The sequence below is a fragment of the Ctenocephalides felis genome, unplaced genomic scaffold, assembly GCF_003426905.1.
Source record: "Ctenocephalides felis isolate EL2017-DRISC unplaced genomic scaffold, ASM342690v1 CF-g0.4_SCAFFOLD_01886, whole genome shotgun sequence".
NCBI lineage: Eukaryota > Metazoa > Arthropoda > Insecta > Siphonaptera > Pulicidae > Ctenocephalides > Ctenocephalides felis.
Window position 1 is genome coordinate 65,325,990 of NW_020538040.1, and position 25,779 is coordinate 65,351,768.

The window sequence follows — 25,779 nt, forward strand, 5'->3', positions numbered from 1 at the left end:
ATATATATATATATATATATATATATATATATATGTATATATATATATATATTTAGGGTGGTCCTTAATTTGGTCATTTTAGAATTTCCTTGCTCCCAAGGGCTCAAATGGTTCCAAATTGATAAAAAAACTAGTGGGACGCATGGCATCGTGCCTTAAGGCAAATTGCTGGAACTTTCCGTACTAAAAATTATTATTTTTTTAAAAAGATTAACATTGTTGAAAAAAATTTACTTCAAAAAAATTAGATTTTTGAGAAACTATAAATTTGACAAAAAATTACTTTTTTTTGAAAAAAAAATGTTTTCTTTCTTTTGACATATTTTGGAAATTCTGAACTTTTTTCCAAAGCAATCGTACTGCTTTAACTGCATAGAGACGAAATATCGAAGCGCTGGTACGGAACCCATAGGAATGTAAACAAAATTTATATTCATTATTAAAATCTCTATAAAATATCTGATAATTTGATGTGCATATGTCTAATGATCATTTTTGACCGACTAATGGCAACCACTAGACCTGCCTTTATGAAAATTTGATCAATTCTTCATCTTGTTAATACAAGTAAAATGTTTTTTGAATTATTCAAATCGGACGCTCCGTTTTCTTAAAAACTGGGCTACCGTTTTTGGCACTTTTTGCCCCATATCTTCGTAAAGATATATAAAAATTTTCATTTTCGATTTTTTTGCGATTACTATAACTTGCCCTACGGGAAGTTAACAATTCCCTGAAAGTTTTAGCTCTTAATATTGTCTTTTAGATAGTGCGCAATTCAATCAAACTTCGTAGGGAAATAGCATGGAAAAAATTAAAAAAAATAAAAAAAAAAATTGTTTAGGTATAACTTAGCGACAAATGAATTGAAAGTAAAAATTCGTATCATTTTTTTATTGAAAATTCGACGCTCTGCAAAATTTTAATTTTTTTTTCATGCTAATTTGCTCCATACAAAACTTTGATTAAATTGCGCTCTATCTAAACGTTAATATCGCTAAACTTTCAGAGAGCTAAAACTTTCATAGAATTGTTATTTTATCAGTTTGGAACCTTTTGAGCCCTTGGGAGCAAGGAAATTCGAAAATGTCCATATTAAGGACCACCCTAATATATATATATATATATATATATATATATATATATATATGTATATAAAAGCATAAAGGCTTCATACAGGTGTGTTTAAAACATTGTAAGTAACCTTATGGATACTGAAGATTGTATCGATTGTTCATTTATATCATATTTTGGTTGGTCGCCGTTAATGCAACCAAATAACGACTTTTTCTTTTGTACCTTCAAAGTATTAGTAATCAATAGTAGTTGGATCACTGCATAACGAAGCGTTATAAAAACCAATACCCCCATCATATTTATCAGAAAGTGCAGTTCTAGCACTTCGAGCACATGTGTGGCTAAAACAAATTTTAGAAGGGACATTTGTATTTATGGTGTAGGAATTGCAAATCAAAATATTTGATTAATAATTAAATATAAAAATATGAGCAAATTATTATATGAATAATCACAAAATCTTAAAGAAAAATCAAAACTAATAAATTGATTTATCATATGGAACTTGAGCATAAAACTCCTTGAATGGTCAATAGGATAAATTGGAAGAATGAATGATAAAGAAATTGCTAAAACATTCTAACATAATATACTATAATAAATATAATGTAATAGATAATACTGACAGCAGGGCGTAGCGTTCATTGTCGGCCATATTTCATAAAATAAAAAAATATATACAATTAAAAGAAATATGCATATATCATTTTCCACAATTCCCACAAACCATTCAAATTTAATATACACGCTTATTAAGTCATTTATGACCGATGATGGCTATAATTTTTAACTGCTAAGTAGGTTCTAAATAGATGCTAACTAGAATCTAATGAGCTTTTAACCTGATACTGACTAAATCCCAACCAGATTATGTCTAGGTTCTCATAAGATTTAATGTAGATTTTCCCCAAATTCTTACTAGAATCATTTCCGACTAGATTCTAGGCCCGCATATGTTTATCACGAGGGCCTTGCAAGATTCTTATAGGATTCCTTCTTCCAGAATCGTATCATATTATAAGAATTTGATTAGATTATTGGTAGAATCTTATTGTATTTCTGCCATAATCTCATTTTCATACTATTAAAATCTTATTGGATTCTTGACGGCAACTTTTCGAATTCTTATTACATTCGATAGGTAAGGATTGTATTCGTTTATCACGAGATTCTTACCAGGTTCTCACTATATCCATAGCGGACTCGTACAAGAATACCTCAATTATTTTGCTATACCATTGGACCCATTTAGCAAACTATTTAATGAATCTCAAAATATTATATTGTCTAAAATGCCTAAAAAAGGAGCTCACACTGGCAGTCTAAAAAAAACGAGCCCATCAAAATTTCCCATCAAAATTTTGCTTCCGACGCCACTAATGACAACAATATAAAGATATAACAATAACAATATAAAAACTAGTGGTGTATGGCATCGTGCCTTAAGGCAAATTGCAGAAACTTTCCGTACCGTAACGAAATGTTCTAAGAATATTAAATGTTTTCTAATAGATTATTATAAATATATAAATTATATAAACTGAATTGCAAAGTTGAAAATATTTGTTTAAAGTACACCTAAGTCTGTTTTTACACGGTCTTTTTGTACACGGTTTTGATATAACACGGTTTGAAAATTGAATATTTTTAATTTTTTTACACGATTTTATTCCATTTAGCACGATTTGAAATTTTATGTACTTAAATTTTTTTGTCAAATTCAATTTTTGTGAAGTATGTTCATATCACAAAAAAGTACTTATGTAAGAAAAAAGTCTGAAACCATCTATAGTATCGATAGTTTGCGAACACTAGCTTAAAGATTTAAGTGAATTCCCCTTTAGCGCGTACAAACAATTTTTACTGGTCAAAGCAAATGTGAATAGCACTAATTTAGGGGAATTATTATTAAAATAAACATGAATTCTTGTTCTTGAAAATTCTTGTTTTTCACTAATTTTAATAGGTTTTAGAGAGTAGGACAAATCACCCATTTTTGTATAAGATCAATGTCTTTTTTTACACTTTTTTTTTTACACGGCTTCTTCTGGAACCAATCTCCGTGTAAAAACAGACTTAGGTGTATATTAGAATTTAAGTCAGAATTACAATTAAAATCTGAATTATTTACGATATTTTGAAAAAAAAATGAAACAAATTTTTTTTTCCCAAATTATTTTGTTAAAACAAGCAGAAAGTTCTTTGAATCATTCAAATCGGACGCTTGGTTCCCTCAAAAACAACCATTTTTTGCACATTTCGCTCTGTATCTCCGAAACCGCTGGACTTGTCTTTGCCAAAAAATAATCACCACTTTTCTCCGTCATTACAAATTGAATGTTTTTTTTGGATCATTCAAATTCGATGCTCCGATCTCTCAAAAACTCGATTTCTATTTTCTGCATTCTTTGCTCCGTATCTCCGAAACGGCTGGACTTGCCTTTGCCAAAAACTAATCAGCACATCTCCCTATCAATAAGAATAGAATGTTTTTTGAATCATTCAAGTCGGTTGTTCCGTGCGTCCGAAAACGTGGACGAAAAATTGTATCCATACATACATACATATACACACACATCCATTTTTTCTGAGGTATGCCAAAATGTTCAGAAACTCAAAACGTGAAGAAATGTAAAAGTTTTAAATTTCGATTTTTTGACGATTACGATAACTTACACCACGGGAAGTTAATAACATCAATTTATACACCTATTGACATTCTGAACTTTAGAATCTAAAGAATGAAATGAAAAGATAAAGAAGAAAATTACATGATTCATATTATTATAAGAAATAAATGAATGACTTAATTCATCCATTCCATAAGAGTGTTTACTAATGGCAATTAGTAGAAATCGAAATTGAGCCTAAATCATGAATCACTTCAATTAGGGGGAAAAATCCTGATCAGAGACGGAAAATGCACATGAGAGATCAGGGCAAAGATAGTATGCACATGGAGGCATACACGAAAACAAGAACGCTACTTGCGAGGCTGATCTCGACTTGCGGAAGAAGCAAATAAAGTGTTATGTTTGAAGCATTGCTCCATACAAATCGTAAACATGGACTCGGCAAAAACCACCCGGAGAGCTTTTAAATGTAGTGATGGGGGCAATGGAGAAAATGAAATACATACAGATTAATAAATGAACAGGTGCTGAAAGAAGTGGGCAAAGAAAGAACTCTACTGAGCACGATCATAAAAAGGAAATAAACTGGATCAGTCCCGTATTCTAAAAACTGACTACTGCACGATGTCGTTGAAGGTAAAAGAGAAGAACTGAAAGGTATAGGAAGAAATCAGCATGAAAGCATAAGTTTGCAAAAAAAATGTATGTATGCTCGTTTTCATACACTTCTATAGAAATATGAATAGTAATAATAATGAAAAAAGGCGTAGAAATAGGGAATTAATTAAATGTGGTAAAGGTAAGGCTACATAGCAGGTAACATTCTGTTCTCACACACTTACCTGCTGCCACCGGGCAAAGCACCAAAAAAATAATAATTAGAAGACAACCCAATGGCAGTCGTTATATAACTGTGATATTTTTACTTTTTCCGGCAATACCTGGAAGGACTGCTTTCTCTTGGAATTAAGAAAGAAATAAACACGATTTCAATAATTAAATGTTTATTTTTCACAATTATGTAAAATTTTTGCCATTTGCTGGCATTGACTGTAGGTTTTGAAAGTATTTATTTTCCACACACATCTGCTATGCAGTTATCGTCGTGAGGACTACTGATAAATCTAATCAAAGAATTAAAATTTAATTTAAACCTAATTAAAGATAAAAGCGGATTTTGAAGTTACAATGATTTTTTTTTTTCAAATAAAAACGAAGCTAGAGAGCTATTCGAAAGTTTTCGTTGTTTTTTCGGTCATGGACTGTTTTTACCAACTTTATGTTTGAGAGATTATGAAATCCTCTCAGAAGATATTAAAGCCAGCAGGAAAGCCCACCCCCCAGTTAGTTTCTGGAAATATTTTTGCTACTCTTCACCCACATAACATATTTGATTCAATTGACGGATCGAGAGATTATTTCAAATTTTAAATGCTATTATTTATAGAATATCTTTTATTCAAAAGCTGTGATGCAATCAAAATCAATCACTCAATAAGTTTATCACTTTTGTTGAGGCTAGAGTTACATTTAGTGCTTTAGAAATTATTGATCAAGTAAAATATGTTTTACAGTATGTGTACATACAATATTTGATATCCAAAATAAACTGCTATATTGCATACTTTATTTGTAGTTTAATAACCTGATTGATTATTCCTATAATTACAGCCCGATAGTTCGGTACCAATACCAACCAATGCAGGTTTCGAGCGCGCCGGACTAATGGAGTTTTATTGTATATTAATAACTATGTAAAAAAAAAAAAATAGAAAAGTATAAATAAATATATATATAAATACTAAGCATATTTTTTTTTTTACAAACAGCATGATAAAACTTGATAATCGGAATAAAATTTGTGTTATAAACTTGCAATAGCACAATGTTGGTTTAATTAGATATTGATACCAGAAGTAGAAGTATTTATTGTACAAATATTTGAAAAACATTCCAAACATGACATTAAAATTTTTCTGGATTACCACAAAAATATCAAACTTAGCATGGTTATTGCAAAAGTGATACACTGAAAAAGAAGTAAAGAACATGTAACAAATGAATTAGTATCATTAAATTAGGGTCAAGATTTATTCAAAAGAAGTTACTACAATGTAACATAATATTTACAATGACTAAGGTACAATTATAAAAATAATGAAAATAAAAATTTAAATTATAAAGTAAAAAAAAATTACAAGGAACGCATTGTTCATAAAAATTTAAATAATTACATGAACCATTGTACAGAATATAAGTTACATGTAGAAATATTTCAAACCTATGATTAAATTTTGTAGTCAAGTTATACATACTAATTGATTTGCCCTCTACTAAACAATTTCTCGGCTATATAATTTGCATTGCATGGTACGTCATCTAATGAGAAGTAAAGTTTAGAAAAGAACAAAATACAGCTAAGCTAATCCTCCATACTTTCATTCCTGTCAGGTGTACTCTCATTTTTGGAAGGAGAGACTGAACGCGACTTAGATTTACTGTTTGCCTTGCTACCAGATCGAGAACGGGAACGAGAACGATCCCTGAAAAAAAAAAATCATGTAAATGTTTCTAGTTTGAACCCTTCATCAAAAACAAAGCAATGAACTATGAAGTGATGCTTACCGTGATAATGATTTGGCTTTAGACTTTGAAGGTGATCTAGAATCGTCGCGCTTAGCCGAAGGTGAACGCGAGCGCGATTTAGATTTAGAACGATCATGAGATTTCCTGTAAAGAAATTATATTTAACTGAAGGTGTATAAACCTTTTAAACTGTAAATATCTATTCATTAATATTGAATTAAATTCTTTTATATTATTAGGTTGGCAATTAAGTGCAGTTTCTACTCTTACTTGATTTTAATTGAATTTAGGTTTACCGAAGTTCAAATGTAAAATATTTTTTGTTACTGAAAGTGTAAAATTCAGCTCTTAATTTGTAAAAAAAATGAAATATTTCCTTTATACCTTAGGTACGCATCATAAGCTCACAATAAGCTATGAGCTGTTGAAGGTGACGAAGCATTAAAAAAAAATGGCAGTGCCAAAATTGATTTGTCGAATTTTGTTCTGGAGATTTTCCGCTTAAAGATGAAAAAACCTCTGGTCGTCCAGTTGGTTGATAAACACGTAGAAGACGGCACGGCCACCGCTTATAAATGAGATCATTGATCACTTTTGGTGCGGTCCCCACGAGCAAACGACAATTTTTGTTGCGGTTTTCAAAAGGGAATTGCCTATTTTGAACCGTAAATACCAACCGAACGATGAATTCCGATGTCTACATTAAACAAAATTAAACAATGCAGTTGATAAAAAAAAAGGCAACCTGAATTGTCAAATATCCCTTATTATCCCTTATTGACATTGGATATCTTTGGCACCTCAGTAATAATAATTAGAGCTGGGTGGGATGTTTTGTCACATCCAACATACAGTCCAGGCATCTCAGTACTTAATGATTCAATACTTACTAAACACCTTGAATTAAAAAAAATCAATAACGATGGTGTCCAATTGTACCAGATTCAGTTTTCTGTTAACAAAAAACTGATCTTTTTTGTGAAAGTGGGAAAAAGATGCTGCTTGAGCAACAAAAATCAGTAATTAAAATGGATAAATCAATTCAGAATAATGTTATTTAGTTCTATGAAAAAAGTATTTGATTTTCTATCTAAAAATCCGTACTTCATTGCCAACCTGATATATAGAAGTAATATAATTCTGTTTATATTAGAATATGACAGTAATTCTATACTATTACACATCATTATCAGATTTTAACTTACGCATCGCGCGATCGGGATCTAGCGGGAGATTTGCTCTTGGACTTTCCACGAGAACGGCTACGAGATCGAGAACGGGATGACCTAAAAAATATTTATTTAGTACATCGAAATAACTTTCTATAGTTGTACACTAAACAACTGTGTGGTACTCAGGCACTTGAGAAATTAATATCAAAACAAAAATTTAATGAAATATAATAAGATATAAATGAAAATAATCACTAATGCCATTGCTTTCAAACAGTAAATGAAATATGATGTATGAGAATTGTAAATGCAAATTTAAAAATTTAGTTTTACAAGAAATTGTAAATTTAGAAATACAATAAATGTATTAGAATATTTATCATACATTTCTTATAAATTTAAAGTCAAACTACTAGAAAAATAAATATAAAAGGGAGGAATGTTATTAAAATATACTGGCTAGTATTGCTCAAGAATGACATCAGTGGCTTATAAATAAGATGAAATTTTTGAACGCCATATTATTTAGTAGCCAACAATTGTTTTGTTATTTGTACAACCTGGACCTTGAACGAGATCGCCTGCGAGATCGAGACCTGGAGCGACTGCTGGAAGATCTTGACCTTCTACTGCCACGGCGTCTGTCTTCAATTAATCTAATTCTGCGCCCATTCAAATCAGTGTCATCTAATTTCTCAATAGCAGTCTTCATGTCAGCAAGAGTTGCAAACTCTACCACTCTGAAAAGAAAGTCTGTTAATACCTCACAGCAAAAAAGAGTTCACTACAGTACATGGTAATCAAAATTTTTACTTTGAAAATATAAATATGATAATTACCCTTCATTACGGCGTTGTTTATGGGCGTCAGCATAAGTTACTTCACCAGCTTGACGCATATAATCCTTCAAATCCTATAAAAAATAAAAATATAATTGATATTTATTTAGTAATATTCCAAATGCAAGATATGTCAAAATTGATACAAATGTACTATTCATTATTCAGTGCTAATAAAATAGACAATTACATATTTTTTTTTGCGAGTCTTGCAGTTCACTACAAACATGGTAAACCAGTAGCATAAAGTATTAAGTATCAAAGGTTTTTGAATTTTTAAACATTCGAAAAAAAAAATCATTCCGCAATTAAATATTTACAAACTTGTGCCTAACCAAAGTTTTGTACCAGGTTGAGTGTATTCAAAATAGAGGAAATGTATGTACGAACTGATTAATACAACGAGTATTAACAGTTATATAATATACATTAGATTCTTTTGTGCATTTATTTGTTTAATTTCATATGAATATGTATTTAGCTCATGCTGTATTTTATCTGCACTCTTATGGTTTAATTAGTTTCAGCTGTTCTCGCAATGACATATTATAATGAGTGTATCTGATTTCATTAGCTGTACATCCCATCCAGAAGGCCGTTGACTCAATTGGTGTCTCTTTCAGCAATAATCCATATCGGCATTGTCTCTCATTCAGATCATTATTTCACATATTCTTCCATCCATTTCAAGATCCAGTAATATATCCAACTCTTCACATCCATTTTTCTCAGAAGTCTGTCAATCCGTTTCCTCAGCACATGACATGCACTAATAGCCCATCGTTTGTAATTATGTGTATAGCATCTAGTAATTTATTACAGCAAAGCACAACATATGTACCTATTACTATAAAATATATCAATGTTTCCCAACTGTTCGTAATATGGCCAATGTGTTTGTACATACATATATACATAAAAATTTTACTACATCATTGGACAGAACAAATTTGAAGACCCTGGCAATATTGTAGAATTTTTCTATTTTGCTGAATACGAAGGCTGAGACAAATTTTATTTTGTGAGATTAAGTACAAACTTAAATAAACTTATAAAGTTTATATGAATTGAAGTAAAAACCCACGAACCATTTTGCATTTATTTTACTCAAGTGTATATATGTATGCATGCAAATAAGTAAATAAAGTAAGTTCAATTATCTTTAAACATCAAATAGTTAAAGTGTCGCTGAACATTTGCACATGCTTCTAATTTCAATTGCATGGTTGGGAACCACTGCATAGGGGAAGTTAAAGTGTAATATATACATTATTCTGAAAATAATCGGCCAAAATAGTAAATGAATATTAAAACCAGATTTCTGACAGCGTCATTCATGTTTTACCTTGTGGCAATCCCTAGAGTTTTCATATAAACCCTCAAACGCCACAAGAAGTGGTAGATAGGTGTGGCGGTAGTTGTGGCCATCTCAAGTAATTCATTTGACAAGCCCGAGAGGCTACACACATAACCGAGAAGTGGATGGTACCAAACACTAAGTCACTTTAGACTGCCAGACCCTGGGGATCCACACATCAGAATCGCACTAATCCATTGATGGCCACTCACATGATAGGGGACGGAACTCTCAAAAGCTCTTCGAAAAGAACATTTTATTCAATTTTTATTTTAAAATAATTCTAAAATATTGTATACTTTTAGTTTGTTGCCTAATTCAATTCTATGTAATAGTACACTTTTTGTAATACATATTTAACATGCAAACTGAATTAAAAAAAAACGTAAAAAAATTTCAAGACTATATCGAGTGATGTGTGCGCCCATGTGTGGTGGTGATGGAATTGACATCTCTGCCCTCGGTAGACTACTCACAGTCACCCCGACTTTTTATGTTTTAGATCTATATCTTCATTGAGTTATGACAGCCAGTTTCATCTTATCCAAAGAGATACACCAATATGCAGTCAACTACTGATCTAAACTTATCCAAGGATGAGGGAAATGGACACCATTCATTAGTAAAAATCTTACCTGCCAGCTCACTCTACTTGAAAGATTTTCCACTGTCAATCTATATTCAGTGCGTGTTGGAGGGCCATACCTAAAAGCACAAAATATCATCAATCATCAAAAAATAAAAGCAATACTAGTGAATACAGAACATGCAACACGTATTTGTTAAGTAACATTCAGAAAGTTGAAAGGAAATAGCTTTTCTGTATTACTAATTAAGTGAGATTACAAATTACATACACAAAGCAATAATTAGCCAAAATAAAGATCAGTTACATGAGAGCAGGGATTTAGCAAGTGTAAAAAATCCCAGGTGTTGACAAAATTTATATAATAAGTTATAAAAACTTTTATAAAAAATAGAAGAAAAAGGTGTACACAGAAAATAATTCTGTAAAATAATTACTTAGAAAATTTTAGTGAAAAAAAATTAATTTATGTGATGACATGCAACTGAGCACCTCATTCTGTCATAGGGGCACCCCACATATAAGTGCATCGTTAACGTTATTATAAATTGCATATTCATGTTAGACATTGAAAACTCTAGAATCAGGACTGTATTGTATGTCTTCACAAACTTAACTATTTTATAGTATGACATTAGGTAATTAAAATATGTATAATTACCTTTCACGAGAGCGGTCATTGTTGTAACTGCAAAAGTACCAACAAATGATTAGTGAAAATACACACAAAAATCGAGCAGTCTCCCATATATGAATAATTGAAAGAGAAAAGCGCGATTATTATTTACAATAAAAAATAGGCCGAGAACAAAAATATTAAATAAAAATTCCAAATTTAGTTGATCATTCAATATCGATAATAAAATTTTAATTTTAAGAGGAGTCATATAGATTTAAAAAAAAAACTTATTCAGAATTTAAATGTTAATAGATTTGAATTCAGCTCTAAACAGCTTACTTATCGCGACTCCTCCGTCTTTGAGGTGGATATTTCGAACCACCCCTTCGGTCATTACGCCATTGGTCACTTCCTCTGGGGGTGCCCCGTGCTCTCTCTACAGACACTCTGTAAAAGCAAACGGAAATAACGTGAAAACATTTCCGTTCTCAGGAAAATATAAAACGAGGCTTACTTGTCTCCATATCGCCCACGACGACCAAATCTGTCGTCATAGCGATCCCGCCCATATCCGTTGCCTCGAGCATGACCACGTGCTGCTTCAACTATCACTCTGAAATTTGATATTATAAAAATGCTCAATCATGACAATTTTCATTACAGCTCCACATCAGGCTCCCCACAACTGTCGGTCTAATTGGCCACCTGTCATTCTAATGGGAGGTTACGGTAATACAACAGAGCACATGCTTTTGATATCACCAAAAATGTCAAAAACATAGAATAAAATTTGATAAAATGGCATGTGCTCTTGTAGTACAAAACCTTCCAATTACAAATATATAAAATTGATGAAAATATGAAACTGTAAGTAACTATCTCCGAGCTCTGGAAACTTCAAATAACATGATAACATGAAAAATGATGAATGCATGATTGATACGATAACACTGTTCCACACACAATAGAAGAATTGGAAAAATAGCTAAAATACAATAATCCATATTCTCCATATGCGTAACTTATGGAAAGTATAATTGTACAAATGCTGCTTTGCATGTAATAAATTTATTGCATGAAATTAAAATAACATGCAATTAACTTACCTCTCTCCAAGTAGCTCTTTGCCATTTAGTTCATATACTGCATCATCAGCATCTCTGTAGTCATCAAACTCCTATAATAAAAGTTAAAGATAAAAAAATTATAACAGCCTATAAATAAAAAGAAATGTTTTTAATGTAGAATACTTACTACAAATCCATAACCATTCTTGATCAGAATGTCGCGAGTCCGTCCATAACCCTTGAAGAATCTCTCAAGATCTCTCTCTCGAACACCATAAGGCAGACCACCAACATAAACTCGGGAGCCAACCATTTTTGCCTACTATTAAAAGAGTGAGTAAGAAATAACTATTTGTAAACATACTAGTATAATTATGAAGAAAATTATAACTATAAACTTTACGTTCAGCACAACTAGTTTAGTTGTACCAAAATTCAATTTACAACCAATACAGTATTCAAATTGAGTCTAAATAAACAACAAAGCCTTTATAATACCTCACAAATGCAGAGTTCTCATATTTTCAATCAATTACAATATTGAATAGATATCACAAGAAGATTCTTTGTAGAACAAAAATGAGGAACTAAGTACATATCTAGCATATGCCGAGTTTTTCAATAAAGAAAACAATGCTGATTAAACTCTCAGTAGCATTACAAACAAAATTTATAAAAAAGGAAACAAGCTGTATATATATAGCTCAGATGGTGATATATATGCTGATTAAACAAAATTCTTTTTAAACAGACATCCACCAAAAATAACAATTAAAAAAAAAACAAGTTATATTTCTCAAAATAATTTCAATGGATATCCATATATTTTGAGTCCCAATTTGGCTCTTCTTCAATGGACAAAACTACAATAAACAATAAATACATGAGTAGATCAAATTTATTGTAAAATGAACAATAAAAAAAAATATAAAGTGAAGTGAAAAAGTTTGTTGTTTATTATTGTTTTTTCATAAATATGGTTTCTTATTTTTAACAAAAAAAAAGCTGATGATGGAACGTATCTAGTACCGAATCGTCATAATTGAACATCTAAATTTATTGGATTAATTGTCTGTAAAAAATATCAATTTATTGAAAAATCCAGGACATTATATATATATATATATATATATATATATATATATATATATATATATATATATATATATATATACTTTGAATGCAATGCATATGAAAAATGCGGACGCATCGTAGTCAAAGGGGCGCCATAGAATAACCGAGCTATAGAATACTTGGTAGTAACTAAAATAAAATAAGACTAAATAACTTTCATATAATTTTAATGACAACCTGTAAAAACAGGTAAAAAAATAGACGGGACGCCAGAGAGAAAATGAAATTCGGTGTTGAAAACCCTAGCACCGCTCATCTAAACATGAGAAATATCAATTATATTACATAAATATAATGTATGATTTGTACTATTGTATATTATATTATATAATAACAAGCCAAAACAATTCTATATGAAAAAAATTAATTTACGACTATTCTTCCGAAATTCGTAAACATTAGATAATGGCATTATTTCTATTTAAGAAATATGAATTTTTATACAATAATTTTCCATTATGAGATATGGAACAAGTTCGTTCTGGCATTCCTAACCAATTATATCTGAACAAATTATTTAGATGGGCAAACTTCCTGTTATCAGTAGCATTGGTATATTATGAGTATATCAGCACATGTGTGTGTATTAGTATATCTAGTTGATATTGAATGAAGTACACACAAAAGCAAAAATTTTCCAGCATATTTAGCATGTACATGAATGGATTATTAATAAAAACCATTAACTTGATAAAAGCGAACATAAAGTATGAGAAATAGAATGCGGCAAAATAATATCTAACCTTTTGTTGAAAATTTATTTGCGCACTTCTGCTCCAAAAATTAAATGTATATACACATATATATACTATATACACTTATTCTTCAAGCACAAACATCAAAGCGGCATCAAAGGAATACATGCCGACAAAACACGCGCCCATAATGCAATACAGCCTCGATACTAAATGCGCATTTAAACTAATACGACGAACTTTATATACACAAACAATTTTCAATACACACGCCGAACCAGCGTCATTTGTTTAGTAACAAATTTATAATAATTCCACTTGTTTTAACGATGAATGATGTTTAGAAATATAAAAAGCCGAAACACGTCGGCAAAAACAAAGATGTCGGCCACATGCACTTAATTACTACATAATACTGATATCATGATATATATAAATCGAAACTCACCTGATCTCTCACTAGGCAGCAGATAAAATGCACTTTAATAATACTTAATAATGATTATTAAACGATTATTAATATAATCACATTTACAGGAACATCGACTAAACAACGAAATCACCGTAGATAAATGACGATCTAACTCACTCCACAACGCTTGTCTCATACGCGCCATAGATTGCAAGTATTATCAAGATAGGACACGGAGCACAAATATTAATGAGCTTTAAGCGATCACTTCATGACGTACGCGAAATTTGAAATGTAATTGATTGGATATTATAAAACTTAAATATTCTATTGATGATATAATAACTCTACTATAGATCTAGAATGTTATTTACCAACATAATCACACAACAACGGACACAAAAATGCAATAATCTTAAATTCAAACTTGATTCAATTTTAACTGCAATATTTACTTTTTTAAATTGTATTCAAAATGTTTCTATTAAATATGAGCACATTCTTCAATAAAGATATATTGTTATAAGAAGATATATTGTTAAGAGATGCAAGGTAAGAACAAAGGTCATGATGCCTATATTCATAGATAGAAGAAAAATTTAAATGTAAAAAAAATCTTTATACATTTATATTTTTTTTCTAGCTGTAACTATAGGGATCAGGTCCTTTATTCTTACCTTGCATCTCTTATCTATTAGAAAATTTAATAATTTGGCAAGTCATTTTATCAGTAAATAACATATTAAAATAAAAATATTTAATAACTTATTAGAAAGTTTATGAAGCTTAATTTCTAACTCAATAAAATATATTACACGTACATTGATCATCTATAAACAATTTAAACGTACCCACAAATTAAAACGTCTCGTAAACTAAAAATTGAAATATAAACAAAATATGTTCAGCGAGTTTTTAAAAATTTCGGTAGAAGAAGGCTTGCCAACAGTTAATTTGTTCTAGGTTCTGTGTTTAGATTAAAATACACTGTGGTTTATGAATGCAATAGAAAAGTGAGTATCAGATTCAGCTCATAGATGGCAACGTAATGCCGTTTCTCCGTAGACCAATTCGTTTCTCGATTTAAAATGATATTGTAGAATATTATATGACCTTTTTTATGGCAGGCATGTAAGGTAGCTGTTTAATGATTTTATTTCTTGACATTCTTAAATCCCGCCAATATTTTCTGAAATACATGTAGTAAAATCCGGATATAGCGACCCGATCCGGATATAGCTGAGTCAACCCGGAAAACGAATTAAAAGGACGGAGATCCGAATCTTGTTTTTCACATATTTCTGTGAATCTTACAGTTGATGAATATATTTAATTAGGTAATAATTAATTAGTTAGTTAATCGATATATTAATATCAAAATATTAATTATTAGTTCATGGATATCATCAAACGTTATTGTATTGGGTAGAAGATAACTCAAGTTACAAAACAAAAAATAATAATAATCAATGCCAAATACTTAATTCAATTCTCAAAAACACTTATTTTGACTAGACAACAATTTCACATGTATTGTAATTTGATTATTATATTTAACAATTTTGTTTAAATTTAATGTGATTTTGCACAAGATGTAAAAAAGTTAATATAGATTCACCTAATTGTATGAATTTCTAGTATTTATTTATTGCCACTTTTACAATACAGAAGATAAGTCCCAAAAAAGGTAAAAAAGAAAAGTTTTGATAGATAAACAATATTTTTAAAAAATCAGGAATTATTCAAAAACATTGTTTCGAACATCTAACTTATATTTATGTTTAAAATTTTGTTCGTGACGATAGTATAATAAAAATATTGAAACAACAGATAGTTTTTATATAAAATAAGAGCAGCAACACAAGCAACAAAACTGAATCATAAAATTTAAAATTAACTAATAATATATATTTGAGTTAACAATTTTAAATGAGATACTTAAAATATAAGAACAAGTAATTGCAATTCAATAAATAAATTTATTTGCTCATTTGTTCTAAACTTTGTTACAAAATACATGCCGTTTATTTTATCTATGTGTGATACACACTCGCACCAAATATATTTGCCATTGAAGTATTCTTTTCTGGAAATAATTACCGAATATACAAGATGATATTCATACATTTCAGTATAACCATTCTTAACATCTGTACATGCAACCATACACACACAAATATGTAGGGTAGAGTGGGGCTTAAAGATCCGCGTTTAAAAAGGTATGTTTTAGGATCAATATTTGAAAGTCGAGGGAAAAGATGTATAACCAGCCTTCGCGTTGTTTCCTATGACATCGCTATCAGGAGATAAACGGCAATGTTTGAAAATTCGTAACATAAGTATTTTCTTTTGTTAGTTTTTTCGGTTGTGAGCGCTGTTGTTTTGTTTACGAGACTTTAATATAATTTTTAACTATATGTTATTTATTTGTTTTATAAGATATATTGTTAATCTTAAGTTAGATTTAAGAGATTTTATTATATAATCTCTACAAAAACCTATATATGAGTGGGGAAAAAAGGAACAACTGAAACTTTATCCTGGGAAAAATTTAAATAATAAAACAATAGTAAATTAAGTTTAAAAAAGCAATTTGAAAAGAAATAAATTAAATTAATATTTATTTTAACTCTGCTGCCAAAATACCAGATCAAGGTTAAATACAGAGTCATCTTTGTAAAAAGTGTGTAATTAAATTTATATTGAATTGTTTGAATGATATATGTAGCTATTATTTTGTATTAGCTTTAGATTTAAAATTATGATATTTTATCTGCTCGCCCCCTGACTGTCCCTTTTTACCTAGCCTATGGTAAATTTGATTGAACATAGTTCGATAATTGTTTTTTTGGCACGAGTTATTTGTTGTGATGTAGTTTCTTCGATTTAGGCAGTATAATTTCTTCAAAGTCAAATCGACCTTTGTGCTCCGCCCTACTCTATATAGATAGAAAGATAATTTATATTTCAAAGATAAATAATAAAAGTATTGGAAATGTTCAATGTTGGTCTAGTAGTAGTTGATATAGAAGTGAGGGTTATGTAAATCGAAGACGTCGGCGGTTACGCCTTGGAACAATACTCTGTGAATAAAATGATTGAAATAGTTGCGAGTTAGCCACAAGGTAAATTTGATCGTCGAGGGGAAATAAGGAGAACGCACCCGTGCGCAAAGTCTTAGCTCGTCACAATGTGCAACGGACCAGAAATCCGGCTCTTTGTTCCGGTGCAACGCCAAGCAATCCCGAACTGCTACCCGAAATCGAAATCGGGCTATCTTCCTCCTCTAACTGAATTCATAATAAACTTCTGGGCCAACTACGACTTTTGACTCGGAGAAACCTTTGAAAATGCGGTTCATGATGTGATATTCCGCTGGTGAGGCCAATATTAAACATTGCTCTACAAGACGAACAACTCCACTTGAAACGTATTTTCTTACATCTAAAGAATGGTGTATAACTTACTTTCATCAGTAAGGCATAATTTTTGCATTTTCTTTTTATTTCTTCAACGATACTTATAAATATTTTAATTTTAGCTAATACAAAATGTTCATAAATAAAATGAATTGAATTGTATAATAAGTAAAATACTGTATTATATTTTGTCAGTCACTAATATAATGCTTTTAATTTTGTACCACTGAATGACGAGCTTGATGCAAACCAAAACGTGTGGATAATAAACCATATGCTCAGAGTATAAGTATTTGTGGAGCAGGTTGTTTGCTATGCTATCATGATGCCGGACATCAACATTGACTTACCCCATTCTTTTTGCAAACATTTGAACATGATTTTTGAAAACAAAACAATCAATATATATTTATAAGTGAAAATCACGTTTCTATTCGATCAGCCCGGGGACAATTCCTAGTTCTAAACAGGAATTATTACATACTTCTGCAATCTTTTATATTCTTGATTTTGATATATTGCAGAGGTTATAATTGGTAAATATAAAATATTCAGGCTAGAATTTAGGAAAAACAAATATGGTAGGGCGAGGCCAAAGTCCAATTTAACTTTGAGTAATAATATTGTAAAAACCAAACCAATTATATATAAAAAAGTAATAATAATACTTAACAAACAACAACTATCAAGGGGAAAACAAGTCCACTGTGTTATTTAAATCAAATGGATTTTACAAAATAATAGCTATATTATTCCACCAATGCAAAATATAAATTTCATGGGTGCATTTTTTACAGAGATAACACTGTAAATAAGCTTGATCTAATATTTCGTCAGAAATATTCATCGGCATAGTTGGAATAACGATTTATTTAATTTATATATTGTAAAATTGCTTTTATTGACTGATTAACTTTTTTATTTACTATTTTTTATTTTTTACACCTTTGCCAGGGTAAAGGTTCAGTTAGTACTTTTTACCCCATCCAGATGTAAGCTTTTATAGAGGTTATATAAAAAAACCAGTGGCGTCGAAACCGCGTGGGCTGTGTGGGCTCAGCCCACCCATCAGTTTCAAAAAATTATATGTGGGCTAATATCTCTAAAAAAGAAAAAAAAAACGAGACCGCTGGCTGTCTATCTAAAAAAAAAAAAGAGCCCACCCATCAAAAATTTGGTTCCGACGCCACTGAAAAAAACTGTTGATTCTAACTTGAATGACCATTGTATCCTATGAAACAATTAAATAACGTATGCTTAAAAGTTATATTAAGGTCTCTGAAACGAAGCAACAGTGCTCACAATCAAATAAAATAACAACAAAAAAAACACTTTTGTTATGGATTTTCACACATTGTCGTTTTTCTCCTAATAGCGACGTCGTAAGAATCAATATGATGGCTTATTATATATCTTTTTCCTTCTACTTTCCATTATTGTTGTTAAAAAAATCTCAACTTTACTGGTTTTTGAGATATCGATGGAGGACTTTTAAGTCCCACCATATCCCAACAATAAGTAACATTTTATTTATATCATTTTGTTTGAGTGCATCAATGTACAATCGGTTACTTATAATTCTAACAAAGATATTTTTTATAGACTCAACATTCGTATAACAAAAGTTATTATTTCGTATGTTTGAACCAAGTACCTACAAGCGATGTAACAAGTCAAGCCATAACCGAAATCCTTATCTCGTCTGTTTGCTTTGTAATTAGTGTAGGTCCTTATGTTAGTTTAATATCATAGATATCGACAGACGCGTAGCTGCCGCGTTTAAAGTAGTCGAGATAAAAAAGTCAGACGTCGCGCCGCACGTCGCTCGCACCGTTCGATTTTTACAGTTTACAGTTTACACTACTTACAGATTTACACCGCATACTATATGGGCGCACACGTTGCTGTTATTGTCTGCATCCATGAGCTAAATTTTAATTAGCTGTAAGTGGAATTCTGTCTTAAGGCAAGTAAGGCATCGTGCCTTAAGGCAAATTGCTGGAACTTCCCGTACCGCAATTCAAAATTCGAGTAATTAAAAATAATCAATAATAATCAATAAAAGTTGATCAATGATTTGAAACTTTTAATAGAATTTCGAACCATATTAAATCATCTTAAATCATTCTATCTTACATCATTTATTTTGAAATATTTTGGAAATCCTGAACTTTTTTTCAAAGCAATCGTACTGCTTTAACTGCATAAAGGCGAAATATCGAAGCGCGTAAGCCCCGCGTCGTCGTCTAACGCGTAAACATTGGTACGGAACCCATAGGAATGTAAACAAAATTTATACTTATTGTTAAAATCTCTATGAAATATCTGATAATTTGATGTGCATATGCCTAATGTTTATTTTTGACCGCCAAATGGCTCATCTTTTTACTTTTTCCTCCATATCTCCGAAGTCGTTGCACCTACCTTTCCAAAAATTCAAACAGTTCTTCACTCAGTTAATACAAATAAAATTAAAAACTTAACTAACTTTTACTATAACTAACCCGGCCCTACGGGAAGTTAACTAGTGGTGCATTGCATCTTGCCTTAACGCCAATTGCTGGAACTTCAAAAAAAAAATGGATTTTTTTAAAAAATCTCGAACATTTTCAACGCAATCGCAATGCAGTCTAATGAATAATTATTGGTAAGACCCCCATATAAATAATAAAAACAAAATTTGTACTAATAAGTAAAATTTGTACTAATTATTAAAATCTATATAAACTATCTAATCATTTGATGTACATATGTCTAATGATCATTTTTGACCGCAAAATGGCATTTTTTTAACATCTTTTTTATTGTTAATTACACTTTTTGCCCCTATTTTTAAAACGGCTGGACCTGTCTTGGCCAAAAGCTAATTAGCACGTTTCTCCATCAATACGAATCGATTGCTTTTTGAATTATTCAAATCGGTTGATCTATATTCCCAAAATTGTCGACCAAAATTTATATCCGAACACACACACTCACACACATACACCAATTTTTCTAAGCTATGCTAAAACGTTCAGAAACATTTGAAACATAAAGATAAATAAAAACTTTCAGTTTCGACTTTTTTGCGATCACTATAACTTAAACATTTTAAAATTTATAGAAAATAATAAAATTAACACATTTGAAAATTTTGAAAGTTTTCATTATAGGTTCAATTTTCTAACTATGAATTAACAATCAAATTTAGAAACTAATATGTCACGATTATCAATTTACCATTAAAAATGATCTATCAATTATCAGAAATATGTGGTAATTTTTTGTTGCCTTTTGAATTCAATTCAGTGGAATTTATATTTCATAGCATACATAACTTACAAAACAAGCTTCTATTTCGACTACAGTCATTTTTCAATATTTTCATTTGATTCAACTTAATTATACAAATTTGAAATAAACACCTGAAAGTTTTTATTTGTGTGACTTTTCTTGAGGAGGTGCAATATGTTATAAGCTTGTAAGATTAATCAAAGCAAAAAAGATATAATTTGATATTTTTCAAAAAAAAATCATTAATTTTTTGAGATTTTATTAAAGTTCGTAAATTTATTGATAATTTTATTTTGAATATTTTAAAATTATTTGAATAACTAAAATGTTTGACAAAATGAAAATTAATTTAAAATTTTTATTTTTCGATTATTTAAAGGATCAAATTGTTAATATTTTGAAAAAGGAGAATTATTCAAAGCTCTGAAGAAAATATTAAAGTTTCCACTGCAAAGGTATAATATAAAAGACATGGAAAATATTAAATACAGGTACAAAACCTAAAATTTTATATTTGCTATAAATCACGCATATTGTTCGAAATCTTTATGAATGATCCGATATCCTGATGTAGCCATATTATCTTACCAAATTTTATACAAAAACCAACCAAATTCTACAATAATACTCTTTGTTATATACTTTGTTATACAAACTTGCTCTACCTACTAGAGACTAGAGCAACGGGATCTGAATCAGACGTTTGATACCTGCTTCGAGCAGCCTGATGTCAAGCGGTAGCGACATCGGTTTTCACTTGGAAATATAGATAACAATATGTTTACAAGTGAAAATAGCCAGCATTTTTACATTAATAAATATTTATCACTATTAAAAAAATTGTAATAATGAAATACATCACATAGAGATGGGACAACTGTTTAGGTTGCCAGCTATAAAAACCGACATATATACCGATAGTTCGTGAGTAATTTATCCGAACAACTCATAAAATCCTTAAGTTCAGATTGCTATTCTAACAAATGAAAAACAAAAAAATAAAAAAAAGGTATTTATATGTTAGGGTAGAGCGGAAAACAAATGTACAATTTAACTTTGAGCACACAATTATATTGTGAAATCCAAACCAATTACATTACAACGAATACCATATATCGAACAAACAACTATCTGATTATTTTCAGTAAACCTTCCAGTTAATTCATCATTGTAGAAATATGTTTTTTTGCTGTTTTTCGAAAATTTGTCATCTTGTCCATTTTACCCAGAACATGGGCTGGAAGGCAAACAGGTTCTATGTCTTATTTTTAATTTTGAAGAAATTTTACAAAATAATAGCTACATTATTCAACCAATGCAAAATATAAATTTTATGGGTGCATTTTCTACAGAGGTAACATTGTATATAACCTTGATCTGGCATGTCAGAAATATTCATTAGCAGAGTTGGAATAAGTATTTCTTTAATTTTCTGGTAACATTGCTTTTTTAGTTATTTTACTGTTTCATCTACTATTTTTTATTGTTTACGCCTTTGCCAGAGTAAAGGTTCTGTTTGCCCTCTTTTACCCCACCTACTCTTAAGCTTTTATAGAAATTATATAAAAAACAATTGAATTTAACTACTAGAACTTTACTAGTTTTCGAGATGTCGATGGAGAACTTTTTTACCCGCGGACCTTTAAGCCTCTCTCTACCCTATATAAGTAATAATATTTTATAAGAATAAAGTATGAATAAATGAGATATAAATTGATCAAATGAATATAAACTACAAACAACATTAGTACTCTAATTAAAAATACTTTACTTAAAATAAGTTATGTCACGACATCCGAATGACAATTTATGATTAGGAATACTAATAGGAATATAGGCTGCCACTCAAAAAGTATTTAATATAAATCGCCATTTTCTTCTGAGATATCTATTAACATTTCAAGTTCGATAAATATTCTATTTCCACATGATCAAGTAAAATGATATGCCGATTCCGGTATGAGTATCGACATTTTGCTAATATTACCATCTCTATTCCCACCAGCTTTCTTCAAGCTGTAGCTCTGCTCATACGTAAGGTATATATGCTAAGAGCGCACCGCGTATCACTGGGAAGATATTGATGTCCAGATGTTTCCTTGTCGCAACAGGAACCAGATGCATCCGTCCCGGCTGTGCCGCCTTCCTCCTGCACCTTCAGCACCGAATCACTTTTTTACCTGTTCCTGCACCGAAATAAATACTTGTGTGAATTTATTGATATTATTTTAGTATATTAGAAACACACTAATATATTGAAAAATCGGACACTTATGATTAGATTAATACACAATCACGTATTGTAATAAAAAACTTCAAATCAATTAAAAGTTAATTGATTATTTGAAAATCAAATTAACCAGAGTGAGATTCATTTATACTTGTTTATCTATGGTGAGATTATAGTTAGTTCTTGCAAATATCGTTGAATAGTTTTATAGGAAAAATACATTACAGAAAGTCAGTCTTTGTTTCAACCACTAATGTAATAGTACTGTATTGATATGTTAACTAGTGCCAATCTATGTGTTTTATCCACTGAATAGATCAATAGAGATTTATTTCGTAACTGCTTCAGTATTTATACTTCATGATATTCTCGAATCAGCAAACCTTTTCCATTGAATATGCTAGTTCTTGACCAGTAAGGATAGTATCAGGTTTTAAATATATAAAATTTATGATTTATTGTTTAATTAACTCTAATGTTAATTACATGTTTTTCTATATACCAATGATTAGATTAATACACTCAATTAAAATTAGTTCAATTCAAAAGTTAGTTGATTATATAAAAATCAAATTAACCAGATTGAGATTATAGCAAATATCGTTGAATAGTTTTATAGAAAAAATGCATAACTGAAAGTCAGTCTTTGTTTCAACCACTAATGTAATAGTACAGTATTGATATGGTAATTAGTGCCAATCTATGTTTTTTATCCAATGAGTAGATCAATAAAGAATTATTCCGTAACTGTTATAGTATTTGTATTTTATGGTATTCCCGAATCTGCAAAGCTTTTCCATTGAATATGCTAGTACATTACTAGTAAAGCTAGTATCAGTTATTAAACTTAATTTAAATCAGTTATTAAACTAAAAAAAATTATTTTTAGTGTAATTAACTCTAATTTTAATTACATGTTTTTCTATATTTCAATTATTTATTGGTTGAATTTACCATAATGACGGAATCACCTTGGATTCCACCGAATGACGGCTTCGACTAATGTAAGATGGAAACATATGGATCTAATAAACCTGTAAATATTTCTGGTATTATTCCTGAACTAACTCATCTATAATTAAATACATATATATATATATATATATATATATATATATTTATATATATATATATACATATATATATATACATATATATATATATATATATATACATATATATTTATATATATATATATATTTGAGCTGAGTTAAACTCCAACTCGATTCAGGAATGAAAAGTTTGGCAGATTTCCCATTGCCATTTCACACCGCAGCCCCGAAATGGGCTACTCTCAATTGGAAATATATTTTTGATCACATTCATGATTAATAAAAAAAAATAATGAAAGTATTTTTAAAAAGTCTTTTCTCCTTTTTATCTTCAACCAGTCTACGAACAACACAAATATAAAACACTTTCTATTTGTGATTTTTTTAAATTAGTAATTTGTGAAATGCTGTTTAATTACAAGTTTAATGTTTACATTACAATGTGTAGTGCATTACCATATCCTGATATCATGAATTATTAAAATCTTCTAACTTTACACAAAGATTAATTAATTGTAAGTACTATTTAGTCTTTTTATTTTTTTTCTTTTCCATCCAATTCAATTGTTTTAGTTTGTAATTTTATTTTTAGTTTCCACTGAATAAAAGCTAGGATTATAGCCGAAACGTGTGGATGTAAAATAAATTTTTGATAGAAATTCATGTTTTTTATTGATGTTATGCCCGATTACTAGACTTTGTTAATACATTTGTCAACATCAAATTCAGGATCATACAATATATATATATATATATATATATATATATATATATATATATTTATATATATATATTCGTTTCGACGTTTTTTTGCCATGTGTGACAAAAAAAACATTACAAACACTTACCAAGTTAAGTGAAGTAAAATTTGCAAATATTCTTGAATAATTTTTACGAGTGCTTTTGACACAAAAAAATAGTGATACAGATTTATAGATCAATATTGCAGGTAAACAATTTTTGCCTCTCAATTTCTTTATATTTTTGTACAAATTTTTATTTTTCCTCTCTTTTTTAAGATATAGTCCGCTCCTTTATATTTTTTTTAATATTCTGTAATCATCATATATTATAATATTAAATAACTTAAAAAAGTTACATAAAATAATTGCTTAACATGTGGATAGATACAAACACTAATAAAAATTAAACCTAATTAATTGCCGAAATCAATTACATCAAAAGTCAAAAACAAATCTAACCATAGAATATTGATTTGAAATTGATTTCCAATCTAAAAAAATCATGACTAATCAGAATCAGAATTTTCCGGACGGAGCCGACAGCAGTTGCCCAGGATCGCGTCCACCTACAAGAAGTCTGCGATGGATACGTTACACTTATTGCCGATGCGGTGCATAAAATTAGTGGCATATAAAATGGATCCCTTTGCTTTTTCTCAAACCTGCGGGAGGCTCGAAAGCCTGAGCCTTTCCCCAGGTTGAAGAAATGCAAACAACAGATGTCTCATCAACAGCACGTGTCTAAAGCGCTGGTGCACAACTCGAACGATTCATGTTCAAATGTGACACTTTTTTAACAGTCATTATTTTACAGACGTTTATCAACATTCTCATGCGTATTAATCTATTTAAAAAAGTGTTCTCACACATCTGTGTTTTTGT

General features: G+C 30.0%; 1 protein-coding gene across 3 annotated transcripts; it reads right to left on the reverse strand.

Moving 5' to 3' along the window:
• Window positions 1-5,804: 5,804 nt before the first annotated feature.
• LOC113377023 (serine-arginine protein 55-like) lies at window positions 5,805-14,379 on the reverse strand. 3 transcript variants are annotated; one of them, XM_026617184.1, is made up of 12 exons: window positions 14,214-14,379; window positions 12,124-12,258; window positions 11,976-12,046; window positions 11,384-11,482; window positions 11,209-11,316; window positions 10,912-10,938; window positions 10,300-10,369; window positions 8,308-8,381; window positions 8,035-8,208; window positions 7,502-7,582; window positions 6,336-6,440; window positions 5,805-6,253 (listed from the first exon to the last, which is right to left on the reverse strand). In XM_026617184.1, exons 2-12 carry the CDS (start codon window positions 12,247-12,249, stop codon window positions 6,133-6,135), a joined length of 1,056 nt encoding a protein of 351 aa, XP_026472969.1. In that variant the 5' UTR covers window positions 12,250-12,258; window positions 14,214-14,379; the 3' UTR covers window positions 5,805-6,132. The 3 variants fall into 3 exon arrangements, with proteins under 3 accessions (XP_026472969.1, XP_026472968.1, XP_026472970.1); XM_026617183.1 differs by having other exon boundaries at window positions 5,807-6,253; window positions 8,029-8,208; XM_026617185.1 differs by lacking the exon at window positions 11,384-11,482 and having other exon boundaries at window positions 6,116-6,253; window positions 8,029-8,208.
• Window positions 14,380-25,779: the final 11,400 nt, after the last annotated feature.

What these genes read in the sequence shown, in the direction of transcription:
- LOC113377023 (XM_026617183.1), bottom strand. Translation starts at nt 12,249, where the DNA reads ATGGTTGGCTCCCGAGTTTATGTTGGTGGTCTGCCTTATGGTGTTCGA. An exon ending in CGTGGGCGATATGGAGACAA is followed by an intron (nt 11,317 to 11,383) that starts GTAAGCCTCGTT and finishes TTGCTTTTACAG; the next exon opens with AGTGTCTGTAGAGAGAGCAC. An exon ending in AAAGCCAAATCATTATCACG is followed by an intron (nt 6,254 to 6,335) that starts GTAAGCATCACT and finishes TTTTTTTTTCAG; the next exon opens with GGATCGTTCTCGTTCCCGTT.